The 23,945-nt window shown below is 40.7% G+C and overlaps 1 protein-coding gene across 1 annotated transcript in view; it reads right to left on the bottom strand.

Moving 5' to 3' along the window:
- ASPG (asparaginase) overlaps positions 1 to 23,945 on the bottom strand; it is a 79,583-nt gene that overhangs the window by 33,431 nt on the left and 22,207 nt on the right. The window contains exons 4-8 of the mRNA XM_006116900.4: positions 22,953 to 23,078; positions 21,321 to 21,404; positions 20,075 to 20,201; positions 7,534 to 7,646; positions 3,790 to 3,975 (exon numbers count right to left, since the gene is read on the bottom strand). Of these exons, the coding sequence (XP_006116962.2) occupies positions 3,790 to 3,975; positions 7,534 to 7,646; positions 20,075 to 20,201; positions 21,321 to 21,404; positions 22,953 to 23,078 (636 nt within the window). The remainder of the gene's footprint in view (positions 1 to 3,789; positions 3,976 to 7,533; positions 7,647 to 20,074; positions 20,202 to 21,320; positions 21,405 to 22,952; positions 23,079 to 23,945) is intronic.

Below are 23,945 nucleotides of genomic sequence, written 5' to 3' on the forward strand. Positions count from 1 at the left end.
ATTTCCTTATCCTAAAAAAGGCTATGAATGTGTATTAACTACATAAACAGTTAATGGATTAGCCCTTATTATGGTGCAGTTACTAGTTTTTAAAAGCAGTGGTGTTTTTAAATTGTCAAATACCGTATATACTCGAGTATAAGCCGACCCGAATATAAGCCGAGGCACCTAATTTTACCCCAAAGAACTGGGAAAAAATATTGACTCGAGTATAAGCCTAGGGTAGGAAATGAGGCAGCTACTGGTAAATGTAAAAAATGAAGATAGATATCAATAAAATTACATGAATATTTATTTCAAAGAAAAACAATAACCTAGCTCTGTAAGTGGAAAAGGGGGTCAACAAAAACAATATGGTTCTGCAGGCACGGCCACAGCTCAGCCCCCGCCCCGCAGCCCCCACGTTCCGGCCCCCTCGCCTGCCAACGAGCCCCCTCTAAACGAGCCAGCGGGGGGGGGGGGCTGTGAGAGACCCGGGCCAGGCGTCGATGGGCCAATGAGCCAGCGGGGGGGGGGGGCTGTGCAAGACCCGGGCCAGGCGTCGATGGGCCAATGAGCCAGCGGGGGGGGAGGCTGTGCGAGACCCGGGCCGGGCGTCGATGGGCCAGTGAGCCAGCGGGGGGAGCGGGTGCCGGTGCTGGCTGGATTTTACCACGGGAGGGGAGGGGAGGGGAGGGGGAGCAGGGAGCAGCGGCTGGTCCTTGTGCACCTGCCCCAGAATCGGGCCCAAGCTCATAATCAGGGCTCCCGGGCGCTTCCAGAACAGACGCCCACGGTGCCGAGTCGGCTCCTGGCCCAGCTGTTCCCGAGCTCAGCGCTGCACCCGAGCGTCATGGCGAACGGCCCCAAACGCCCTTCCTCCCACGCGGCAAGGGCCCATGGTGCCGAGCAGGCAGGGGCTGGGGGGCCAGGAGAGCCAGGAGGGCAGGGGCTGGGGGGGCCGAGGGGGCAGGGACTGGGTGGGCCAGGAGGGCAGGGGCTCGGGGGGACAAGGGGACAGGGGGGCCGGGAGGGCCAGGAGGGCAGGGGCTGGGGGGGACGAGGAGACAGGGGCTGGGGGGGACAAGGGGACGGGGGGCTGAGAGGGTCAGGAGGGCAGGGGTCGGAAGGGCCAGGAGGGCAGGGGCAGGGGGGCCAGAGCTCCAGGCTCACGCGTCTAGACCCGGCCGGCGGCAGAGACGCGCTGAGCCCGCCCGCGAGCAGGAGGCTGACTCGAGTATAAGCCGAGGGGGGCATTTTTCAGCACAAAAACTGTGCTGAAAAACTCGGCTTATACTCGAGTATATACGGTATGTTGTTTTTCCACAAACATATTGACCATTTTACTATGAATTTTATTATGAATTCCAGTACTGCAGTGTGCCACCAATGGGTTTGTTTTCATTATAAGCTGCATTACTTGTGTATGATTTAGGACATGAGACTAGACTGCATAAATAGCTGTTTTGGCAAAAACAAAAGAGTGCTTGCTACAGACAGATTGCTGAATTGCATAGGTGAAGCAATCGAAGAATGACTGAATCAATGCAAAAGCAGAACCAAATTGACCTACCTTCAATAGGTATATTTATGGAGCATAGGAACCAATGAGTGAAGACAAAGGAGGCTTCCTTAAGAGCTTCACATACCATTTAAAATTTCTAATCAGAATTTATGTGCAATAGTTCAGGTTTCTTTAGGACACAGACTATAAACTTTGCTAAACCATGTGTTACAGTGAGGACAACTATCAGGGAGAAACCTCCCTACAGTGATTTATTTGTGAGATTCCTAGAGAGGAAAAGACACCATGCAAAGTTTTCAAAGCTGCAGACTGAGTCATCATGTATTTACCAAACAATGCCTTAACTCACTAGACTCCACACACCCCTAGAAAGTCTCCCTGCCTTCTTATCACCAGATAGACCCCCTCAATTATAATCTGTGGTCAGGAAGTGGATCAGAGACCAGGAATACAGTTAATAAAAAGAGTTTGAGATAAACTATGATTTTAATAATTAAAGCACAAGATTAGCTATAATACGTACAAATGACAGAATAAAGCCACATGTAGTGAGGGGTAACAAGTTATTGCCAGCTACACAAAATGTTTTTTACTTTAAAAAAAATGTAGACAAATTAATACAATTTTTCTTTAAGAAACTACTATTGCAGTAGATTTCTAGAACTCAGCCAACATGTTTCCTCCACAGAACTATTACTTTCAAAAAGGAAAGGGCAGCGAAATAAATTCCATAGAATTCAGCCAGAACACACTATGGCTCTATCAACACTGGCAATGTTTTCCTGTAGAAGTACCAATATAAAACAGAGTTTAGTCTGCATCAGTGGAAGTTGGTAAAGCCACACAATAACATGCACCACATCCAAAAACTGGAACCCACAAATTAACAAGTGACTAAATAACCCAATAAAGGTTTAATAAGGAGGAATGCTAATGACTTGAGTCAAATTAAGAAATTAGCACCTTGGATCTCACACAGAGGTTCTCTACTTATGGAGAAATTTTCAGCCAAAGTATAGGAGGGAAAAATCTCCTTCCCCCTACATTGTAGCTGAAGTAGCATGTGATATAATAAATTAGATTTTGTTCTCATGAAATGTTGCAGTTTCAGGTATCTTGGTATTATTTAGTGAACAATCTTTACATTGTTTAAATTTTTACATTAAGTTGTTTATGAATTGCTTTCTTCAGTCTCCATATATTTCTGCATTAACCAAAATATACAGGAGTTCCACGAAGCCTGCTCTCTTGACATATGGGACAAGCTGAACCCCCTGTGTTCCTTTTACAAGTCCATGATACATTTTGTACAAATTATGCCTTGTGAGGCATTATTTGAAAACTCACAATTTACTAATCATCATTGTCCTGGTACAGTAGGTATGGTGACATCATATGTAAAGCCAGAACATTCTACTGCATGATATTACAAACATCTTCCAAATTTGAAAAGCAGCCACAATCCAGTTCCTCAGAGACAAAGGCAAACTGAAACCTTAGTCAGATGTCATTGAAATCAAATGAATTATCACCTGATTAAGTGGTCATTCTTTGGCAGGAAAAGGGATAGAATCATAGAATACTAGGTCTGAAAGGGACCTCGAGAGGTCATCGAGTCTAGTCCCCTGCCCTCATGGCAGGACCAAATACTGTCTAGACCATCCCTGATATGTTATTTAAGAGTAGACATTTATCTATCTCCACAGATGGAGATTCCACAACCTCCCTGGGGCAATTTATTCCAGTGTTTGACTACCCTGACAGTTAGGAACTTTTTCCTAATGTCCAACCTAAACCCCCCTTGCTGCGGTTTAAGCCTATTGCTTCTTGTTCTATCCCCAGAGGCCAAGATGAACAAGTTTTCTCCCTCCTCCTTATGATGTGAGCAAGATATTTATATCTTGTCATATAAACAGCTGGAGGTTCCCATCCTCAGAGACTTTCTTGCCCTGATCACCAGCTGGAGAGGACTCTCAAAAAAGAGGAAAAGTGTAGGAATGGAGACTAGACACCACAAGTTATTCCTTCCTGCTTTCATTCTATCTATAGCAACCACCTGTCTGAGGGGGGAAAACAGCTTTGGATTGAGGGAGAGATCCTGTGAAAATCTTGTTTGCAAATCAGCTTGAAACATTTAAAAGCTAATCTAATACAGTTGTTTTATAGACTACATTTTCCTGTAGCTAAATTTTCATTTTCTAGCATATTAAACATGAAACCAACCAGATCAGCGAGACATTTCTTTTACCTAACATTGCAATCAGAAATGGTTGTATTTTCCTTACCTGTCCAGTTTCATAGACTGCAACAACACTCCCGCGTAAGCACTGGGTACAATTCAGAATCACTACTTTTCGTTCGGTTGCTTTCTTCAGTTCTAGTAGCAAATCTTCTCGATTACTTGGTGCGTTGCCAGTTCCGTAAGTTTCAAGTACAATGCCCTCCATTGGAGGCTGAAGAAATGCCTTCACCTATTTAAAATAAGGTGTTAAATATTCTAACTCCATGTCTTTATTGCTATAACATTTGCAAGCCCATGCTCCCCGACATATTTTTCAAAAGAATTTACAAAAGGACTGGTTGGCTGTCACAAGCTTAAAAAAAAAAAAAAAGAATTAAACTTCTTCCTACCATGATTGACAGCATTTACAGAGAGTATTCCAACTGAGGCACCATACAATAGCACATATTATGTTCAGAGCTTTATATCTATACTAGCAGGAGTTACCTGGAGTTGCTCAGGAAAGTGGAGGAACAAAATTTAGAAAAACTGTAGTCTATTATCATTTTTTGAATGGTAGAAATGTTGCGCTGAGTTCTATAGAGATTAAAATATATATAAAAAAGTATAAAACAACCAGTTTTACTTGTTATAATCAAAAACATTATTGTAAACTATATTTTTTGTTTCGTTATTCTATGTACACATTTTTTCCACTTCCAACTCTTGAACACACAACATAGAGGTGTCCATGTGAAAAGCAAGATGTCTCCAAATCAATTCCAACTACTTTAAATGACTGTCCTTGTGCTTTGTCAATATACATTGCTGAAATATAAGTTGACAGTTGATATAACTGAGGTGAGGAACCTGAGGAGAGGGAGGGGAAAGGGAGTCATGCGCCTGCCGCCGGTGCCTGAGCCCGCCCTCCGCTTCCTTGTCCCTCTGCTGGCCTTAGTGAGTGACTGACCCCGCCGCTTCTCCCCACACTGCCAAGCTCTGTGCTGCTCTGGGGAGAGGCGTTGGTCTCTCATCTCTTCACTCCCACAGTAACTTAACCTTTTATCCAGGAAAAGGTTTTATCCCTTGCAAAGTCTGATTGCGGTAAGTCTTATAGTGTCCAAGTTATTAGTGCATAAACATACAAACATTCTCCTTTATATATTAGATAGGTATTGGATTAGTCCTAAGTATATGGAAAAACAAATTGGAAGGAATGGTTCAAGTAATGTTGGTAGATGCTTATAAATATAGTGACATTAGTGGCAACTTTGGGGGAAACGGTAAGTTTAAGTATGCAAAAGGATGCATCAGGATGGACCTCAGTGGGAAACAAGTTCCAAATTTCACAGGACATCAAAGCACAAATAAAAACGGAACCCATGAAAGGTTATGCGATGTCAGTGTAGACTGAATCTGGAATTAGCCAGGGCCTATACTTTTGAGGATATTAAAAAACCAACACCATCAATTTAAAATTAATCTACCACAAAACAGGAGTCAGTATAGAAAAATTTACAGGGTAAACATTTTATTTGCTTAAAGTTTCTCAAGCCTGTGAGGAAATATTCAGTTGAATACTGAACTAATTGCCTCATTGTCACGATGGTATGTTTAACAGTTGTGAGACTGTCAACTAATGAAAAAGTGTGTGGTCTGTACAACTAGAAAAACTATTGTCATACTGCTTCTGACATGATTTTCCAAGGAAAGGGCACTGACAAGTGATGGCATAATTACTAATAATTATGGTGCTTTCAAACAAGTTCCCCTCAGTAAGAACTGTTTAGTTAAAATGCCATTATGTCTCAAGCAGGATTCAGAAACTTAAAAATACAAAGTACCTTATATCCCCTACACACAACATTTGTAGATGATCCTTTCTAAAAAATAAGGCTCAGATTTTTTAAAAGAAGGCTCTAGAAGTTGGGAACTTCTTTTGCCTCCTCTGACAATCCCAGATGGATACATTTTAAAATAATGGCAGTTTCGTACAGGAAGGACTGATTAAAATTATGTTAGGGAGAAAAAGATGGCAACCCATTGTTTAAATACATTTCATAGGCTATTTGTAATATTGTAACCATGTTGTTGCCAGGACATTAGAAAGACAATGTGGGTCAAGGTAGAATCTTTTATTGGACCAACTTCTGCTGGTGAAATAGACAAGCTTTCAAGTTCTGTGTGAGCTCAGAAGCTTGTTTCTTTCACTAGTAGACATTGATCCAATAAAAGGTATTATCCTCACCCAGGTTCTCTCTCTTACATAAGCTATGCAATTGCATGATGACAGATAATTATTTGATCAATGTAAATGTATTATTTGTAAATACAGAAATATAAATGAACAAAAAAAAAATTGAATTCTTACTGGATACATTTGAACCACAATGATCAAATCTATGTATCATGTTTAGTACATACGCCTTCCAAACATTAGGAAATAAAATCATAATGAAACCTCCAGGAATTATTTTAAATTCAAGAAACCATCCATTTAATTGAGGGTCAAGGGTAGGGGACGGAGTAATTATTTTCTATGGGCCAATTAGTAACCACATAGCTAGTATATCTCAACAATGTAAGTAGTCATCTAGTGAAATTACTTTAGACAATGTAGATCTGTGGTCCCCAACGTTTTGGGGCTGCCTGGCGCCTGGAGGCGGGGCCGCTCACGCGCTGCGCATATGGGGGCAGGGACGCTCACAGGCCACGTGACTGGGGGCGGGGCCAAGCACGCGCCGCACGCCCGAGGTCGGCACCGGCATGTGCTGCGATCCCGGGCAGGGGCTGCCCAGGTTCCGCCAGGAGCCAAGGCACCCGGGAGGCGGGGGTCATGGTCGGCACACGCGGCGCACCTGGGGCCAAGGCCAGCCATGCGCCCGGGGCTGGCACCTGCCACACGCCCGGGGGCGGGGCCAGCCCAGATTGCTCCACGGGCGCATGTAAAGGGCACGGCGGGCGCCATGGCGCCCGCGGGCACCGGGTTGGGGACCACAGATGTAGATGTTTCTTTTTTAATCAATACACTATAGTCACCCATGAGGCTAACTGTACAGTAGAGTTTTATTTCAAATCTACCACCCGACTGCATTTCCATTTGTTCAGATTCACTAAAAAGATAAGTATAAATTCCTACTTCAACTATTGGATGCAATTTAAACTGACAAATGGCCATGAGAAAGAAACAGTTCAGGTGGAAGGAACTTCAAAAACAGAAACATCGGCATTTCAATGCTGAGCTTTGCAGTACCTAACTTTTAGGTGCCCTTCCACCTAGTGGGCATATCTGCAGGTTAAAATACACTGTGGACTTTTTAGTGTGCAACCATAAAGGTCCCTTTTGCAAAGTGTATATTATACACATACATTTGACTGCATGGCAAACAGGCACTTCTGGTCATTGTAGCTTGCACGTGCTTGTCAAGAGTTCAAATACATCTTCCAAACAAGTGGAGGTGATATATTATAAATTCAAAAGACCATGTGATTCGGGTTAAAGGTACTTTAGAAACCTTCATAAGTAGTTTTCCATGCTAGAACAGCTCAATCACACTAGGAATATTTACCAGCACAACTGGGGTACAACATTGCTCAAGGTAGTGTACCAAAATCATTTAAAATCTTAAGAACATGAGAAAGGCCATACTAAGTCAGACCAATGATACGTCTAGCCAAGTATCCTGGAAGACAGGATCCTGGGCTAGATCGCTTTGGTGTGACTTACTGTGGCTGTTTTTACCGATGTTTTCCAGATGTGTTTGATTACTCTCTTTACCATTTCAAGAATTAAAAACAGGGTACATACAGTGGCAGCATTAATTCCTGGGAAGATTCGCAGTACCCCAACATTCCCATTCATGGTTGTGTGAACCCTGAACTTCTGTGTGGTGTCGGCTCTCCACACTGTCTCCCAATTAACTGTTAAAGAAAAATAGAAGATCATAAAGAGAAGTGTCACTGCTCATTTAATTACACTTCACAACAGTATATAAGGTGTATTTGTAGTATTTCATACTTCCTTAAAGTCTGTACTATATTTCATTAGCATAGCCTTCATTCAAAAATGTTAAAAAATAAAAAGGAGAAATGAAGAGATAATCAAGAGTAGTAATCACAATAGCTCACTATGTTTATTATGATCTTGTATTTCAGTAGCATTTAAAAGATCAATTAGGTCAGGCTTCACCATGCTACATTTTAAATCTTAAAAATTTCAAATAATCTAAATCGCCAGGAAAACACAAATATTTTTCCACAGAAAAATGTCCACCTTATTACTCCCTCAGGAGTATATAATATAGCAACCCAGTTATAAAATACTAAATTAAGAGAATAAATATTAAATGCAAATGTATCTGTTTGATCCTTACCTATGGACAGCATAATCTGCTGTTAACGTTAAAAATATATTGTAATAAAATCCTCTTAAAATGTAAAGTTAATTCAATGATTGTTCAAAGTGCTTGACTGATAATCTACTTACACCTATGCCATCATCAATATCTGCTGTTAAGTAATAGTCTCTTTCTACCTTCCTATACTTGGAAGGTTTGGGGCAACTGAATGGTATGAAGGAGAAACATTTACTTTTCACACATTCTAATCGGGACTTCATTACTTTGTAATTGGAATTATATCAATAAAAACCCTAAGCCAGAGAAAATGCATTTCAAATATGAAAATGTGACATGAATTCTGAATGTCATATTAAAGACAGATGTTATTACTGTTGCCACTAATCATCTCCATACTTTATAATGTAGTTTCTAATAATTAAATAAAATACCAAGGATTCAATGAACTGTGATTATATATTTAAAGCCAGATGCCTGATGTTTAATGCACTGTTTGTGTTCTATTATTAAAACCCAAATCATGCATTATGGATTTTGAAAAGTTTCCTAATGCAATGAAAGAGAGAAATGTCAATAATTGACAACTTGTAGAACGGGCTTTGACATTACTTCTGAGGGTGTTCTGTGTCAAAAAAAATTAAAATCTGCACAAAAGTTCTCTGCAGAACATTTTAAAATGATGCAAAATTCTATTTCTCAAATAAATGTGGAGGCTCCAGCATGGCACTGAAGAGCACTGGCTGCACAGAGGTGGGAGATTACTCTGCACCTCCCCACTGAGCATGACTCAGTAAGGCTGCGCCCAATCCTGACATAGGACTGAGCCTGCCCCGGACACACCCCAGGGACCTGCCCCTCCATGCCAAATGCACCAGGTATGGGCAGCCAGGCTCAGCCAAGCAGGATCCAAGTGTTAAGGGGCTTAGTGTGGGGGAGGAGGGAGAGACCAGATATGGGGCAGTCTGGCTGTGAGAGGTGATCCAGATACACAGAGGCCTGTTGGGGGGTTCTGGGTGCAATGGTAATAGGACTCTGCAGGGGGTTCACATGGAGGTTAGGGTTCAGTGAGGCAGGATATGGGTATGGAAGGGTAGAGTTTGGCAGGGGAGTCAGAGTTGGCAGGTTCAGTGGCAGGGTTCAGATGCTGGGATGGAAGAGTGGGGCTCAGTGGGGTGGGAATTTAGGTGTGGGCTGTTTGTCAGGTGGTTCAGGTGCAGGGATAGTGGGAAGGGTTCTCGGGGTGTGTGGATAAGGGTTGTGGGTGTGTTTGGGGTGAGGTTTGGTGAAGGAGATCTAGATATATAGAGGTAGGGGGAGCAGCTCTCCATACGGTGATTTCTCACCCTGCAGATGAGGAGTGATGAGTGGGGTGGGAAACTTGCAGCTTGTGAAGAAATGTGGGGGATGATCTGATCCCAGCCCTGGATGCCATACAGGGGAAGAGGAATTCCCTTCCTCCCCAGCCCAGCCAGGATTAGAAATTGAGCCTGGAGCAGGGTAAGATCCCACAACCACATCTTCCCCAGTCCCATCACCTACCATGCATTCATTTACCTCTCCGCCAACTGCCCTAGACACCCAAAACATACTGCTGGTGAGGATCACATGACCCTCTGCTTCTCCATCAGAAAGTTGTTTTCTTCTGTGGAGAAGCAACAAAATCTGCGGGGAAATGAATTCTGTGCATGCGCAGTCACACAGAATTCCCACAGGAGTACTGGAATACAGGAATGTATGGCTTCAAGTACCATATTTCACCAATAGCACAGACCATGATGTAAAACTGAAGCTCACAATGGAAAACAAGCTGTTTCTTTTCACTTCTGGAGAAGCCCATGGGCTGCAAGGACAGATAAAAAATTAGGATAATATATTATTATAGACTTGCCCTCTGTCTCGTAAGGAATTAGTCACTTCTGAAAATATTCAGCTACTATCCTGACTTCTTGCAATCAGTAGTCACAGCTGTTTTCAAGAATATCTAATATCTATTTAAAAGCCTTCCTCCAAATCCTAGGAAAATAATTTAAAACAATTTTTCCCACATTGACACTAGGACAAGACAGTTTTTAACTATCAAGACAGGATATACATATATGATCTCACCAGGGGTGAAAGGAACTTAAATTTATTATAGGTACTGTCCTATTGCAACCTGGGTCCCTGCCAGCTCTTTAAATAGCTCCCTGCTGGCTTTTGCCACAACTCAGCCAGTTCTTGCCAGAGCTGTGCACTTGGGCACACCTGCTTATTTTCACCTCTGGAGATCACCTAAAAGCATAAAGTTATTGTGAACTTCCCAACACTATTCTCTTTGACAAACAAGACAACATCACCTCACAAGGGGTCTCAGCAGTGTTTACAGAAAAAAAAACCCAGGGGATTATATGAATAAATGCTTTTATTTATACATTGTGAAACTGATTGAAAGTGATATTCACAATGGTGAAAGAATCAGCCACTCATCAGCAAATGGATCCCTACTGTGCTGAAGATGAGAAAAAGAGAGCAGAGGAATGTATGTGCAGATTCAAGCTGAGCTTATGCAGCTACAAAATTTCTGGGAAGCTGACCAGCACAAATCAGGAGATCACATAGTTGGATCTACTACCAAACCAAATACTCCTCCTGTTTCATCAATGCTTCCACAGTGCCTAAAGTGAACTATGCAATTCTGAATGAGCATTTTTATTCTTGCAGGAAAATAAGATGTGAGCCGGATCTGAAGGAATGCTTTCCTCATTTCTAGCTGGAAGGACACTCCTTGACCCTGTTGTCATTTTTTGTCCCCCGGATTCAGTTGAACATGAGTTCAGTGTCCCTCCCATAAGGTTGGGGAGGGGCTTTTAGAATGTGGGCGGGCTTTGCCCGCCCACCTTCCCATGATTTCAAATGGGCCTTTCTAGCTGGAAGGAGGGGAGGGGGGGAAAAAAAGAGAGACCCTGGGCGTGTCTATGTAAATGCAGTTTTCTCCTGCTTTGCTTAAATTTGTTAGTTATTCAGCAGATGGAGTAGTATTTTTCTCATTGCAATCAACTTAATTTGTGACCCAACACCACCTATGTTTGTATTAAATTCAGGGGTAGCAGAACTATGGTTACCAATGTTTGTATTGTTTGTGGGAATACAGAAAAACAGGACTGTTCTAAATCTATTCCAAAGGAAAGGGCTCACAGCAGAAAGAACCTTGCTAAGAAGTGGCTCAGCTTTCAGAGTTCTAGGAGGGGCGAGGGAAGGTTATTCTGGTCGGGCTATATAACCTCCCTTGATTAAACTGGACCATTCCTCCTCCCCCCCACTACTCAATGAACAGAGCTAAATAGGCATCCTCAGAAGTCTCTTTTTTATGTTATTTGTGGTGGAGCTCTGTTTCTTCAACTCTCAGAAGGCAGGGTAGAAATCCCTGGGAGCTGAAATCACTTGAGACTGATGGGCAGAAGTCATAGCCAAGAGGTTGAAGGCAACAGATGCTGACTGACAGCCAGCAGAGTGGCAGCAGAAAGTAGTAATCAGGCAGATGGCAAATTACCAGCATGGTGAGTAAGATGCCTCTTTGTCTTCTCACCCAGGATCGGAGATGAATTCTGCAGATTCACTTCTGAACTCTGGGTCTGCTGTGACCAAGGGCAGCAACAGCAATTGGGTGCAGAGAAGAGTTGGGCATGTAAAGGGGACATTTAGATTGCTGGATTTAAGAACCTGAGAGGAAAAGGACATTGCCCAACCTAATTGGGGTAGGACTTTTACTCATGTTTTTTGTTTATGAACCCTGTTTGTGAGGTTTTTCCCAAATTAATGCCAAGTTACTTCCCTTCCTTTATTAAAAGTTTCTTTTCTACACACAGACTCTGTGATTGCAAGTGGGGAAGCATTGCCTCTCAGAGGCACCCATGCATGGTGTATGAATTTCCCATGTTACAAGGTGTGAGCTCGAGATGGTTCTATTTTGGATCAATGGAAAGTAATCCAGAGATGTTGAACCCAGTGCCATGCCTGCTGCTGGCTCTATGTGGCAGATTACAACACAATAACATGACACTGGAAATGCAACATGCCACCAACAGACACAGAATGGGTCCAAGCAGTTTGACAAGTGATAAGAACATATAAAGTGATGTTCTGAAAAAGACAATTTTCTTGCCTCATCACACCAATATGGCAGAAGAGGAACTTCTTGAGGTCAACCAAGCCTAGGGATGAAATGGATCAAGCTACATACTTTACTTTGTAATATGTAATAATACATATTATTATGCAGTAACACGTTTACTCTATTACAGATGCTAACTGGTAGAAAAGTTTAAGTCCTGGGTAACATCGACCAAAGAAACAGATATCCATAAAAGACTCAATTGGCCATGAGATTGTTTATTTCTAAGCAGTTTCGATGAAGGTGAGTACTGGAAAAAGCAGAAAGCCTGTGTCTAACACTAGAGCTAGAGGATGCTTTTGTTATATTACCTGAACACTCCTGCAAAGAGGAGAATATGAAAGAGCAACCAAAAACCCCCACCTCATTATGCATGAAATGGTTCCTGGTCTCAAGCTCTGCTCCTTCATCCTCATTCTTGCTGCCTTCCCTACTACAAGCCATACCTATTTACTTACCATATCTTCAACTCTCTAGCAATAATTTTGCTCCAATAAATTCTTACTTTCTAAATAGTAATTAGTTTAGAATCAAACTATGAAACATTAGAAATCTCACACAGGCTAGGTCTAGACTGTAGGCTTCTTTCAGAAGAAGATTTTCCAGATGAGATCTTCCAATAAAACTTCTCCCAAAAGAGAGTGTCCACACTGCCAATCTGCTTTTTCAAAAGATAGCGTCCACACTGAATGGACATTATCTCCCATTTAAGCTGTGATTACTATGGACGGAGTAGCCACTAGGGCTGTGTCCAGACTCAGGGTGGTTTTTTTTTTTTTTTTTTTTAAAGTAGCCTTTTTTCGAAAAAACTTCACCTGCATCTAGACTGCAGCTGCGTTTTCGAAATTAAATCGAAAGAACGCGGCTTTTCTTTTGACGGCGGTAAACCTCATTTCACGAGGAAGAATGCCTTTTTTCGAAAGAGCACTTGAATGCCAACAGGGCTTTTTAGAAAGAGAGCATCCAGACTCACTCACTGCTTTCTTTCAAAAAAGCGGCTTGCTTTTTCGAAAGTACTGCTTGCAGTCTAGACGCTCTTTTTCGAAAGAGGCTTTTTCGAAAGATACTTTTGAAAAAACCTCTTTCGAAAGAGGCTTGCAGTCTAGACATAGCCTAGGGTACCTATGCTTTTTCCTTTTTTCTCTTCTTTAGAAAGAGCCCCTCTCCCTCGTCCACACACGCCTTTTTCTGAAAGAGCTCTTTCAGAAAAAGGTTTCTTCCTTGTAGAAAGAGGTTTAACAATGTCGGAAAAACCCCCTCTGTTCTTTTGATTTTTTTTTTTTTTTTGAAAGAACACAATTGCAGTGTGGACGCAAGTGAAGTTTGTTGGGAAAAAAGGCTGTTTTTCCGAAAAAACTCTGTAGTATAGACATTGCTTCAGCCAGGCCAGCAAGCTGTCCAAGAGAGTAGGTATTACCTACTTTGGAAACGATCAGTGTATTTAATGGGTTTTTTTAATCTGAAGAGTAAATTAGACCTATCCTTGTTAACTTTACCAAAAGAAGATTAAACTAACTCACAGTAGAGATCCATGACAAGATAAGGTTAAAGCTGAGATAACCAGGATAAGTCTAATGTTTACCTTACATTTTCTGAACCTCTATCTGAAAATGTGCTCTACTGAATAATGCTCTGTGTTCAAAATATTACAACATTAATAGAGGAAAGTAACTTAGCCCAGAAGAGATACCTAGTTTAAACAAAATTAATATGGCCAGGAAACTTCTCTAGTTAGCATCATTCCTCACACACAGAGTTTCATTGAGCTACTTAATGCAGATCATGACTGCAGGGATAAGAGTAGCATAGTTATCTTTACAGGTGACATTTTTCCATCTTGCAGTTAACACCACTCGTGTATTCTGCTTTGGGTTCCAATCTAATTAATCCAATTGAGCTGGAATAGTTCTCAAACAAAAATATAAATCCGTTCACGTCCAACTAAGCCTTGTTTAGAGCCATTTCAAATTGGGCAGAGAGCCGTGCAGAGAGGGATAAACTCATTCCTTAATTCTTTTACACTGTTTGTGTTGCCATATACACCCTCTTAGGAATAGAGAAATTTTCCATGCCATAGCTCAATTTATGTACAATTTATTTCATTCTGTTGGATCATTTAATGAAAATAATCATAAGAACCGCCAATATGAAGTAAAGAAGCTTATTATTTATATGATGAATGTGATGAAGTATGAGAAATTCTGCCTTTCTGTGTTCAGAATAATGCTTTATGGGATCCTATATGATGAACTGGCTAACTAGTAAAGTTATTCATTAAGGTTTTTGGCACACTAAAGCAAATAACAAGCAACCTGTTCTGACTTGGATGGGCTACGCTTGTAAAAAAGCTTTTAACTTATGTAGCATACATACTCCTCTGCATTATGTAAATTTGGATACAACACTGATTATTTTAGGAACAAAGATAAGCACATTACTCATGTGAGATATAAAAGCACGAGACAGAAAAACAAAAATGTAAAACCTTGAAGGTTTTCAAAATTGGGTGCCTAAAATTAGACACCTACAAATGTAAGATGATTTTCAAATTTAAGCAGCCAAATTTGAAAGTAACCTAAATCATTTTGGGGAGAGGGTTGGTGGTCAGAAGGGGATGGAGTCCAGAAGTCTCGCTAGCCACTGTTCCACAGTTAAATCTCTGCATGAACCAGACTGATATACCACAGTTACCATACAATCCAGTTGAAATATGAAGAGATTGATTTAGTATATTGTGCAGACTTTGTAAAATTTCAAATTTGTGCTTTATATCCCACAAGGTGTAATATCTGACATGCTAGGATGTCAGACTGTCTGTACTGAGGATGTTGTTCACTTGAAAGGTTTAGAATTACTGAATAGAAAGGAGTAAGAATGTGGAAGGATCATGGGCCCTGGATACTTCCCTTTACAGAAGTATCAGATGGCAAAAGTCTTGTTTCTTTGCATTTAATCTAACAAAAACAAAACCATACATCAGGGCAGAGGGAAAGGAATCAAACTAATACAACACATTCTAGAAAGCAGCAAACTTTTGTTAGGCAATACATATGCAAATGCAACCATACAGGTTTAAACTCATTCATTACAGGAGTACAGTAACTCTAAAAGTGACACCTCCCTAAGGAGTGGTGACTGAATTCAAAGTTATGAAATCAAACAAGAAATACAGCTTTAATGATCACAGAGTTCCAGTCAAACAGCAGCACTTTCTTCTCTCTGCAAAGTGACAGGCAAGTTGTGTCACTATATAAGCGACACCAGTGTTCATTAGAATTTAGGGTGACAGCCAACAGGTGGAGAACATAAACCTACTTATGGATGGTTCATAAAGGTGGCAAACAAGACAAAAAAACATAGCTGCCTTTTTCTGTCAATAATTTGTTATAATTGATACACACCTTTTGAAATTAGTCTATCCCAACTAAATATTCATTACAACAAACATGTCTGTATTTGTAGAGGAAAAAAATACCTCCAAGTATAGAGCTGGCATTTGCCTTGATAATATGAATAAATAAATTACTTGGACTTTTTACTGTTTAACCAGAACTTCCTAGTACTGCCAAGCAAGCCATAGTAACCTGGCCAATGATAATTAATGTAAAAGAGAGAGGGTAGTTAAGCCATTAAGGTTAATAGTGTGCATAGATGCTGCTGCCAAGCGACCCCTGATTACAGCATCCAGCCCTGGCTGCTGTGAACAGGGGTTGCTTGGTAGCAATAGCCCCTGTCCACAGTGGGGCCCAGCTCCCCGCTGGGACTCCTGTGGACAGGGGCTGTTTCACAGAAGCGTCCCCTATCCCTCCCCTGCTTTTCAGCTGCCTCCTGTCCTCCCCTTGCTGCCTCTTATAGAGGCAGCAAGGGGTGGGGACTACAGAGAGCATAGGCGAGCGGGGACTGCTTAAGTCCCTGTTCACCCGATGCTCCCTGCAGCACTTCTGATTTTGAAATGTACAAGGGCTCCAGAAGGCTCTTGTACATTTCAAAAGCGGAAGCTGTCCCTGCTCACGCCGTTTTCCGCTGTGCCTCTGCCTCCCCTGCTCTCCTGCAGAGACGGTGCTGGGGGGAACCAGCTTTACCAGTTCCGCCCAGAACCAGCTCCTGCTCCCCCACCCTTGCTGCGCCTCTCTGATAGAGGAAACAAGGGTGGGGGGGGAGAGGGAAGAGAAGCGACTAGTCAAGTTGACTATCCGATAAGCATTTGCTTATTGAACAGTCGACTAGTCGCTTACATCCCTACTATGTTGCATAAGGAGCTTTTAGTATTTGAGCACTGTTCACACACACTGTACTCTGGAATCTTTTCACTGTTGCCACTGCCTCCTACAAAAATCAAGATCATCAGATCCAAAACTTTGGGGAAGTTGATATAGGCAGTGGGTCCAGAAATGGACAATGGGACTGAAGGAAGGTACTGACAAAGCAACAGGAAACTTCTAAATATTGACTAGGGACATTACAAGAAAAGAGGATTCTTGGGGTCAGAAATCAACAACAAGGACTGATCAGTAGGATGATGGGCCAATGGGGAAATAAATGAGAGGAACAACTGGAGAGGCTGCTTCAGGTGTACAGAGTGCAGACTGACCTCTATTCTCCTTACTTTTTGCTGCTGAGAGAGATACAGCATAGCATAGCTCTCTAACTCCAGCAATCTCTCTCCACCTCACCCGTCTGCACAAATTAATCATTTGTACAGGGCTCTGGTCCCATTGTACTCCCACCTGCCATTCTACTTCTGGAAAAAGATAATCAATTCTTCCTCATCTATATCTGTGGCACCTTCCAAGCCCAGCTTGTCTCCCAGTTTGTAGACCCTGTGGAGCTAAATTCTCAGAGGAAAATTCTGTAGACTGTCTATACCTCCTTCTGGAACTGACAGCAGATTGGCATCAGACTGAAGCAGCAAGAGAGATGGATTTGTCTAAAAAAACGGAAGGAAGACAATGTGCACGAGCAATTTAAAAGGTTAAAAATAATTGGGTTGCTTTATTTTGTTTTTAAAAGCCCCAAATGGTTCTTTTTCTCCATAACAGCATCTCATGAGGATTTTAAGAGTGCACTCAAGGAAAATAACTATCTTTCAAGTAATTTATTTTAGACAGAGTAAAGATATAACAGTTATAGATACTGTCTGTATTCTGTGAACTATGTTTTTTCCAAAATGAAAAAATCGTTCAATACTGGCACTTTCATTTTGGACAAGTGACGCTACATGAATGGTGCAATCAATTGAAACAAATAGTAATAATGGGGCAATTGATGCCATCAGTATTTAAGCAAAACTCCCCTCTGATTTCAATGGGGAGTTCTGCTTAAAAATGTAACATGATATTGTGGCTAGGAAAAGTAATTGATAGCTTTATCATTTTTCTACTACAAAAACAGGTACTCACATAGAAAATCATTGTAACCCAAGAAAGAATTCACGGAATAGATTCACAATTGATTCCATTCTTGATCATTCAGAAAACTGAGTATTTATAGTCATTTTTGTCCAAGTTCATAGAAATTCAGTGAAAAATTCAAGACAACTCATCCCAGAATGCTGATACAGCATGAAGGAAAGCATTCTGGTTAGTCTAATACAGGCTGAACCTCTGTAAATGGGACTCTCTGGTCTGGCAACATCTGTGGTACAGAAGGACCATAGATGTTCCAGGACCAGAGAGTCCTGGTGGAGGGCTGGGGGCTAGGGTCCCCACCGCTAGGCTGTTTGACAGGGCCATAGCCCAGCATACTGCAGCAGGATTGCCCAGCAGCACTAGGAGCCTGGCACATCCCAGCGGGACCGGGAGCCCAGGCTGCCTCAGGTAGGCTGCCCAGTGGGACCGGGAGTCCAGTGCACTGGTAGCTGGGCTGGGGCTGGGATGCCCGGCTTTGCAGGAAAGGTGGGGGCTTGTAGGGCAACAGAGCTGGTGGCAAGGGTGGGAGCTGGCCAGGAGGCTGGTGGCTAGTCCAGCACTAGGTGGGGGATGGGGGAGCGGGGACAGATATGACCTCCTGTGGTCTGGCAAAATCCCTCATCCAGAACTAGTCATGTCCCAAGGGTGCCAGACCTGCAAGGCCCAACCCATACATTAAAAAGCTATATTTTTTCCCTTAACAGTAGAGGTCATTTATTTGCCAGAGTTAAATTTAACTAAATAGTGATAGCAACAGTAAGAAGGAGATTCCCTTCATCTGCCAGTAGTCCCGCAGCCAGGGGGAAAGCTACCCAGGGCCCCGTAATTCAAAAGGGCCCAGAGCTGACTATCACTGCTGCTACTGTGGCAGAGGCAGCAGCCAGTCCCTGGGCCCTTTAAATCACCACAGGAGCCCTACGTAGCATTGGGAGCTGCCTGGGATAGGCAGAATGCTCCAGGCAGTGCTGAGCTGCCTGGGAGAAGCTAGCCCCATCCCTGCCCCTTCTGTCCGAGTCCCATCCCCTTGCCAGGAGCGCAGAGCCTCCCCACCACCACTACCCCTGCCTTGCCAATGGGCCTGCGAGGCTGTCAGCCCCACTGTCAACCAGACATACCAAAGGCAGATACTGTGGGGAATTTCACAAGATGCACCTCAGTTTTGAGAGGTACAAATCTACTATTCAAATCTTGGAATGTGGCCAAGTGGACTGTCAATTTTTTTTAAAATAAATAATAGGTTTTTTTAATAGTGCTCATCATCATAGTTTCTATATAAACAATAATGGAAATCCTTGCAAAAGAGTTCTGAGGTAGAGAATGTATCATTAGCTTAACTTCTCTCTTCCCCAGTTGAAAAATTAAGTGACCTCTCAAGGTTATACAGCAAGTCTATGGCACAAGAAATAAAATCCAGATTTCCAAATCCCAATCTAACATTTTAAGCACAGCACCAATCTTTTCAACAACACTACAGGAGGTGTTTTTCAAGTTAAGTGGACATCCACTGGGGCTAGCCTGAAACTTAATTCAGATATGAGGTCAATGCTCACTTCCCTGGACCACTTCTACCCCCAGATATATTTTTAGACAGTGTACGAAATAATTTTCAGAAGTATACTTTAGTCAAAGTTTATAGTAACCCCTTTACATTTTAAGTAAGTTTCTTCAACAAAAAGGAACTTCATCCATCACATATGCACAATGATTTGTGACAGTAACTTTGCATACTGGTACCGAAATCATTTTGTATTTTTTAATAATAAAAAAAGCCAGGAACACACATCCAGATTGCATAATGTCTAATAAATTAGAAAGAAAGATCAAATCTTAGACCTAGCAACATTAATTAACAGTGTCCTTCTGATTTAAAAGTATATTGATTTCTTAAGCACCCAATAAAGAACCTTATCAAATGATTATTAAGCAAAGTGCAGATATGAACGAGCTATCAAAAACTATGCAGATACTGTCCCACTTGTGCCTTATTTCAGGATCTAGTGTAATTCTTAAAATGATTAAACCAATTTGGTTTTTTTTTTTTTTTGCTTGTATCCACCTTATTTTATCTCCAGACCAAATATTTTCATGGCAAGTGGCACATTCCCAAAATGTTTTCTTCCCAAGTGCTCAGCTATTTGGTAAGAATCAATGTAGCCATGTCTATGTATAACAGAGAACTGTACAAAATCTTTCTGTAGTTTAATCGCTGAGTCGTATAGCTTATACAACTATCATTTTAACAGCTTCTAGAGCATATGGAACAGTGTCAAGACACAAATGGCATAACATAATGCTTTTAAATCATCCATACTTCAGAAAAAGTGTGTCTCAATTGTACAAGTACTAATCAAATTCTGAAACAGCTCTTGAGGAAGGCAATGCGCTTTTGCATGCGTCATAAATTACAGACCTTAAAAAAATGAAACTGCTTACTTGTAATATCAACCTCAGCATTTGCAAGTGGAGGCAGGTTAGGTGAGGAAAAGGCATCAAAACTCCCAGCATCCACCTTAGTCACCCTATTTCCCCTGTATAGTTTATTATAAAAATACAGGCACACCTACAAGAAAAAATAAAGAAACATGTCTGTGTAGAAGCCAGTAATTAAAGATATAAACAGATACTGTTGTCTGCATCTTTTAAAATGTTTTCTAAATCTTTAAAGTAATGAGACGTATTTAGAGATTGGCAGATTTACAACTCTTATACTTTAAAAAAAATCAGTCTATGGATTGTTCTTTAACTCTTAAAAGTTAAAAGTTTAACTAGTTACATAATTCCCCTCACAAAAGCCTGCAAAATCTAGGAGAGACAGTGAAGTCTGATTCATTGGAGGGTTTTTGATTAACAAAGTGGAGGTAAAGAGAGGAAAAGAGGGGATTTTTAAAGAGCTGTCATAAGCATCTGAAATTCGAAGTCCAATGGCTGTTTGGAGGCCTACAAAAAATGGTGAAGAGGTTCCAAGGAGACTAGTGATTATATGTATATTATTTTTGTGTGCCAAACTTAAGATGCCTAAAAGGCATCAGGGAACTCAATGCTTAGAGAAAAGTCAGTCTACTTCAAAGATGTCTCAAACTGAATGCCATAAATATTAAGGCATTAAAAATTACTATTCACTTCGGAAAATCTTGGTCAATAAGTTGCTGGCCTTAATTCACAAACAACTGGCAGTGTCAGTTGGGGCAGACTGAACAAGGGTGAAAAATGAACTACTTTCTCAGCTTTATGGGTGGGTTCTTCAGATCCTATTTCAGACATATTAATAAGTCCACATGGGGAAGCTTTCAAAGCTGCTGAGTATGCTCTCCTTTAACATAATAGGCTCTACAGTCTTTATATCGACAAAAAAATTCACTAGTACTAAAATTCTCTTTAGTTTGAACTATTCCCACCATGACCACCTCCCCACACACTTTTTTATTTGAATCCTGAGCACAGTGTACAAATGAGAATGTTTGATTTCAGTATGCCAGAGACCTGTCAAGTCTATACAATATTTTAAAAACATACTGTAAGTTAAGCCTGACAGTGCACTGTGTCAGATGAGAATCTGTTGACCTTGACAGGATCCCTCTAAAGATTAATGCACATTCCTTGTTGGTTAACAAATATATTTTAAAAGTGTAAACATTTGGTTTTACTAGATACAGGGAATTCTGATGCTAGAGAAACAGACCTCAGGAATTACAAACTGCCCAGCAATCAGCAGTGCCCCCAGCAGATTGGCTCGACCATCATTCCGCAATTCATATATGGGCACCTAAAAAGAAGAGACTGCAATTATACCCTTTTTCTTATATATACACACAGCAAAAGAGAATCCAGCTCATGCAATACAAATAAAGTATCAATACATGAATAATTTATGTAATAATCAAGGTAATCTCCAATTATACCATCTACAGTGAATAAGATTTACTTCTTCATCCAAACTATTTTAGACAGAAGCAGATGGTGGAATTTCTCCCTCTGAATATAAAACAATTTTTTTTCAGAAAATATATCATTGGGTTTTTTCATATTTTTCCTCTTATTGTAATAACTATATTTAAAAAAATCTCATTAAAGAGATTATTCTGGTCTGATTAAGCAACTGCGTATTTTCTTTCAGAAGTGAAACCCAGTTTAGCAACAATATTGAGAACAGAAAGTATGTGTGTTCAATTCTTCAATGAGGAAGCATGAAGGAAAAAAATTGTACAGAAAGTAAGATGAGCAATAGCCTCACTTAATTCCAAGTTACCCAGAGCATCATCTGAGGACATCATTTGCCCTACTCTTCCTGGCTGGATATAAAAGGTGAACCACTATAGACAGATCAGGACAAGGCTAAATATAGAGAGCCAGTATGGTTACTTAAAGGATGATGACTTCCAAGTCTTTTTAGACTGAATCTTTATTAGCAAAATCATCCCCAATGTCTGAGCTCCTTTAAACAATGCAAAAGTTTAAGATTGCATGCTCTGCTGCTGGTTCATGTGCCAGGCAGTTCTCTAAACAACACTACAATAAAAAGAGTAAATTCCATAGTGGATTTTTAAAATATACACTGCAGGCAGCTAACCCTATTGACGCCACACAAGTTAGAGACTGTGACCTGGATTCTATTCTTTCATTGACATCATCCAAATTCTTTACTAAGTTCCAGGATGATGTAGATGAATAAATTTGCATGCCAACTGCAAAGTTAGGCAGAAGCCATCCCATTTCTATACCATGTTAGACACACTGTGGCTAATGAAACACATCCATCCTGTTCTGGCAATCATAAAAGAGTTCAAAATGGGAACAAACTGTATTGAACAAATTAAGTTCAATGTTCCCCAAAGCAAGGAGATTGATGATGGCTCCACTCAGATACAAAAATAATCCATACACAACAACCCAGGCAGGATAATAATTGATAAAGGGATCTGAGCCTCCATGCTCCTGGGTTTAAATAAACCACTAATAGCCTGGGGTTAGGAAGAGGTTTTGTGTATAAAGAGATTATTACACCATAGGATTTATTGCACTTTCCTCAGACACATCCAGTACTAGCCACTGTTGGCAACTGGACTAGAACCACTACTGGTGTGATTTAATACAATAATGCTTATGTTTCTAGAATCACTAGTAATAAAAAACTTGGAGCAAATCCTCAGCTGGCATGAACTGCCATTGGCCTATTGAAATCAACAAAAACTGGCAATTTATATCAGCTGAGAATCTGCCCCTGCACATCTAAAGCATGCAGCATTAATCAATATACTATGCAATATACATACAAACACACTGTATTTTACCTCAGCATAAAATTAAGATTTACCTGAGATCCTGTCAGAACAATGGTTTTACCCAGGTTCTCACACATGAAGGATAAAGCTGAAGCTGTATATGCCATTGTGTCTGTGCCATGAAGGATCACAAAACCATCGTATTGTTCATAGTATTGCTGGAGATGGAAAGATATTTTTTACAGTAAGCAGAATTAGAACCAATGCTGTGCTGGTATTGACATAGGTCAAACATATTTCTTTACTACTTCTACTGTAGGGTGATAGTTTTAAAGGCTATATGTTAAAATTATATATATATATATATATATATAAAATTATATATATTTTATATAATATATTACATTACATATAAAATTATATATATTATACATAAAATGTCCAGGTTTTCAGTTTAACATAATTAAGAGTTTTAATAAGGCAATCAACATAAAATCTAATTCTTCTAACTAATTATGGAAGAGTCAGAGACAGATTCATCTATGTATACATATTAATGCAGCATTTTAAACCAGAAGACTGCTAATTAAGAAAAGTTTAGCACTGGCTTTAAACAAGAATGTTAACATATGCAAATCTGTCGCACAGTCTGATTTCTTGTAGCTGCTTTTACTCTAGAGATTACATCATTTACAAGAACAGATTAGGCAAACCAGAACTATTGTAATACATTGAAAACAGCCCATTTAATCCAAATGAGAGAAAGGCAAATTGCCAGTGTAAGAGTGCCCTCTTCCGTTCAGAAATTAACACTAAAGTAACTATTGTATTGCAACTTTTCATTTCTCATGTTACTATGAATGTACATTCTCCAGCAAAGACAGATGAACAAGCATGAAATTGTCACTACTATACATCCATGGCTAAGTAAACTGAAAGAGCTCTCATAAAAAGTATCTCTGCTTGATAATGTGAACTATTCAAAATATGTACACATTTAAAAAGTAAGGAATGTGAAGGCCTCTCTCAATATTCTGGACTGCAAAAGTAAAAAGGCACCCTGTCCACAGCAGATCCCATTGGAA

This window comes from Pelodiscus sinensis, chromosome 4 (assembly GCF_049634645.1).
Source record: "Pelodiscus sinensis isolate JC-2024 chromosome 4, ASM4963464v1, whole genome shotgun sequence".
Lineage (NCBI taxonomy): Eukaryota > Metazoa > Chordata > Testudines > Trionychidae > Pelodiscus > Pelodiscus sinensis.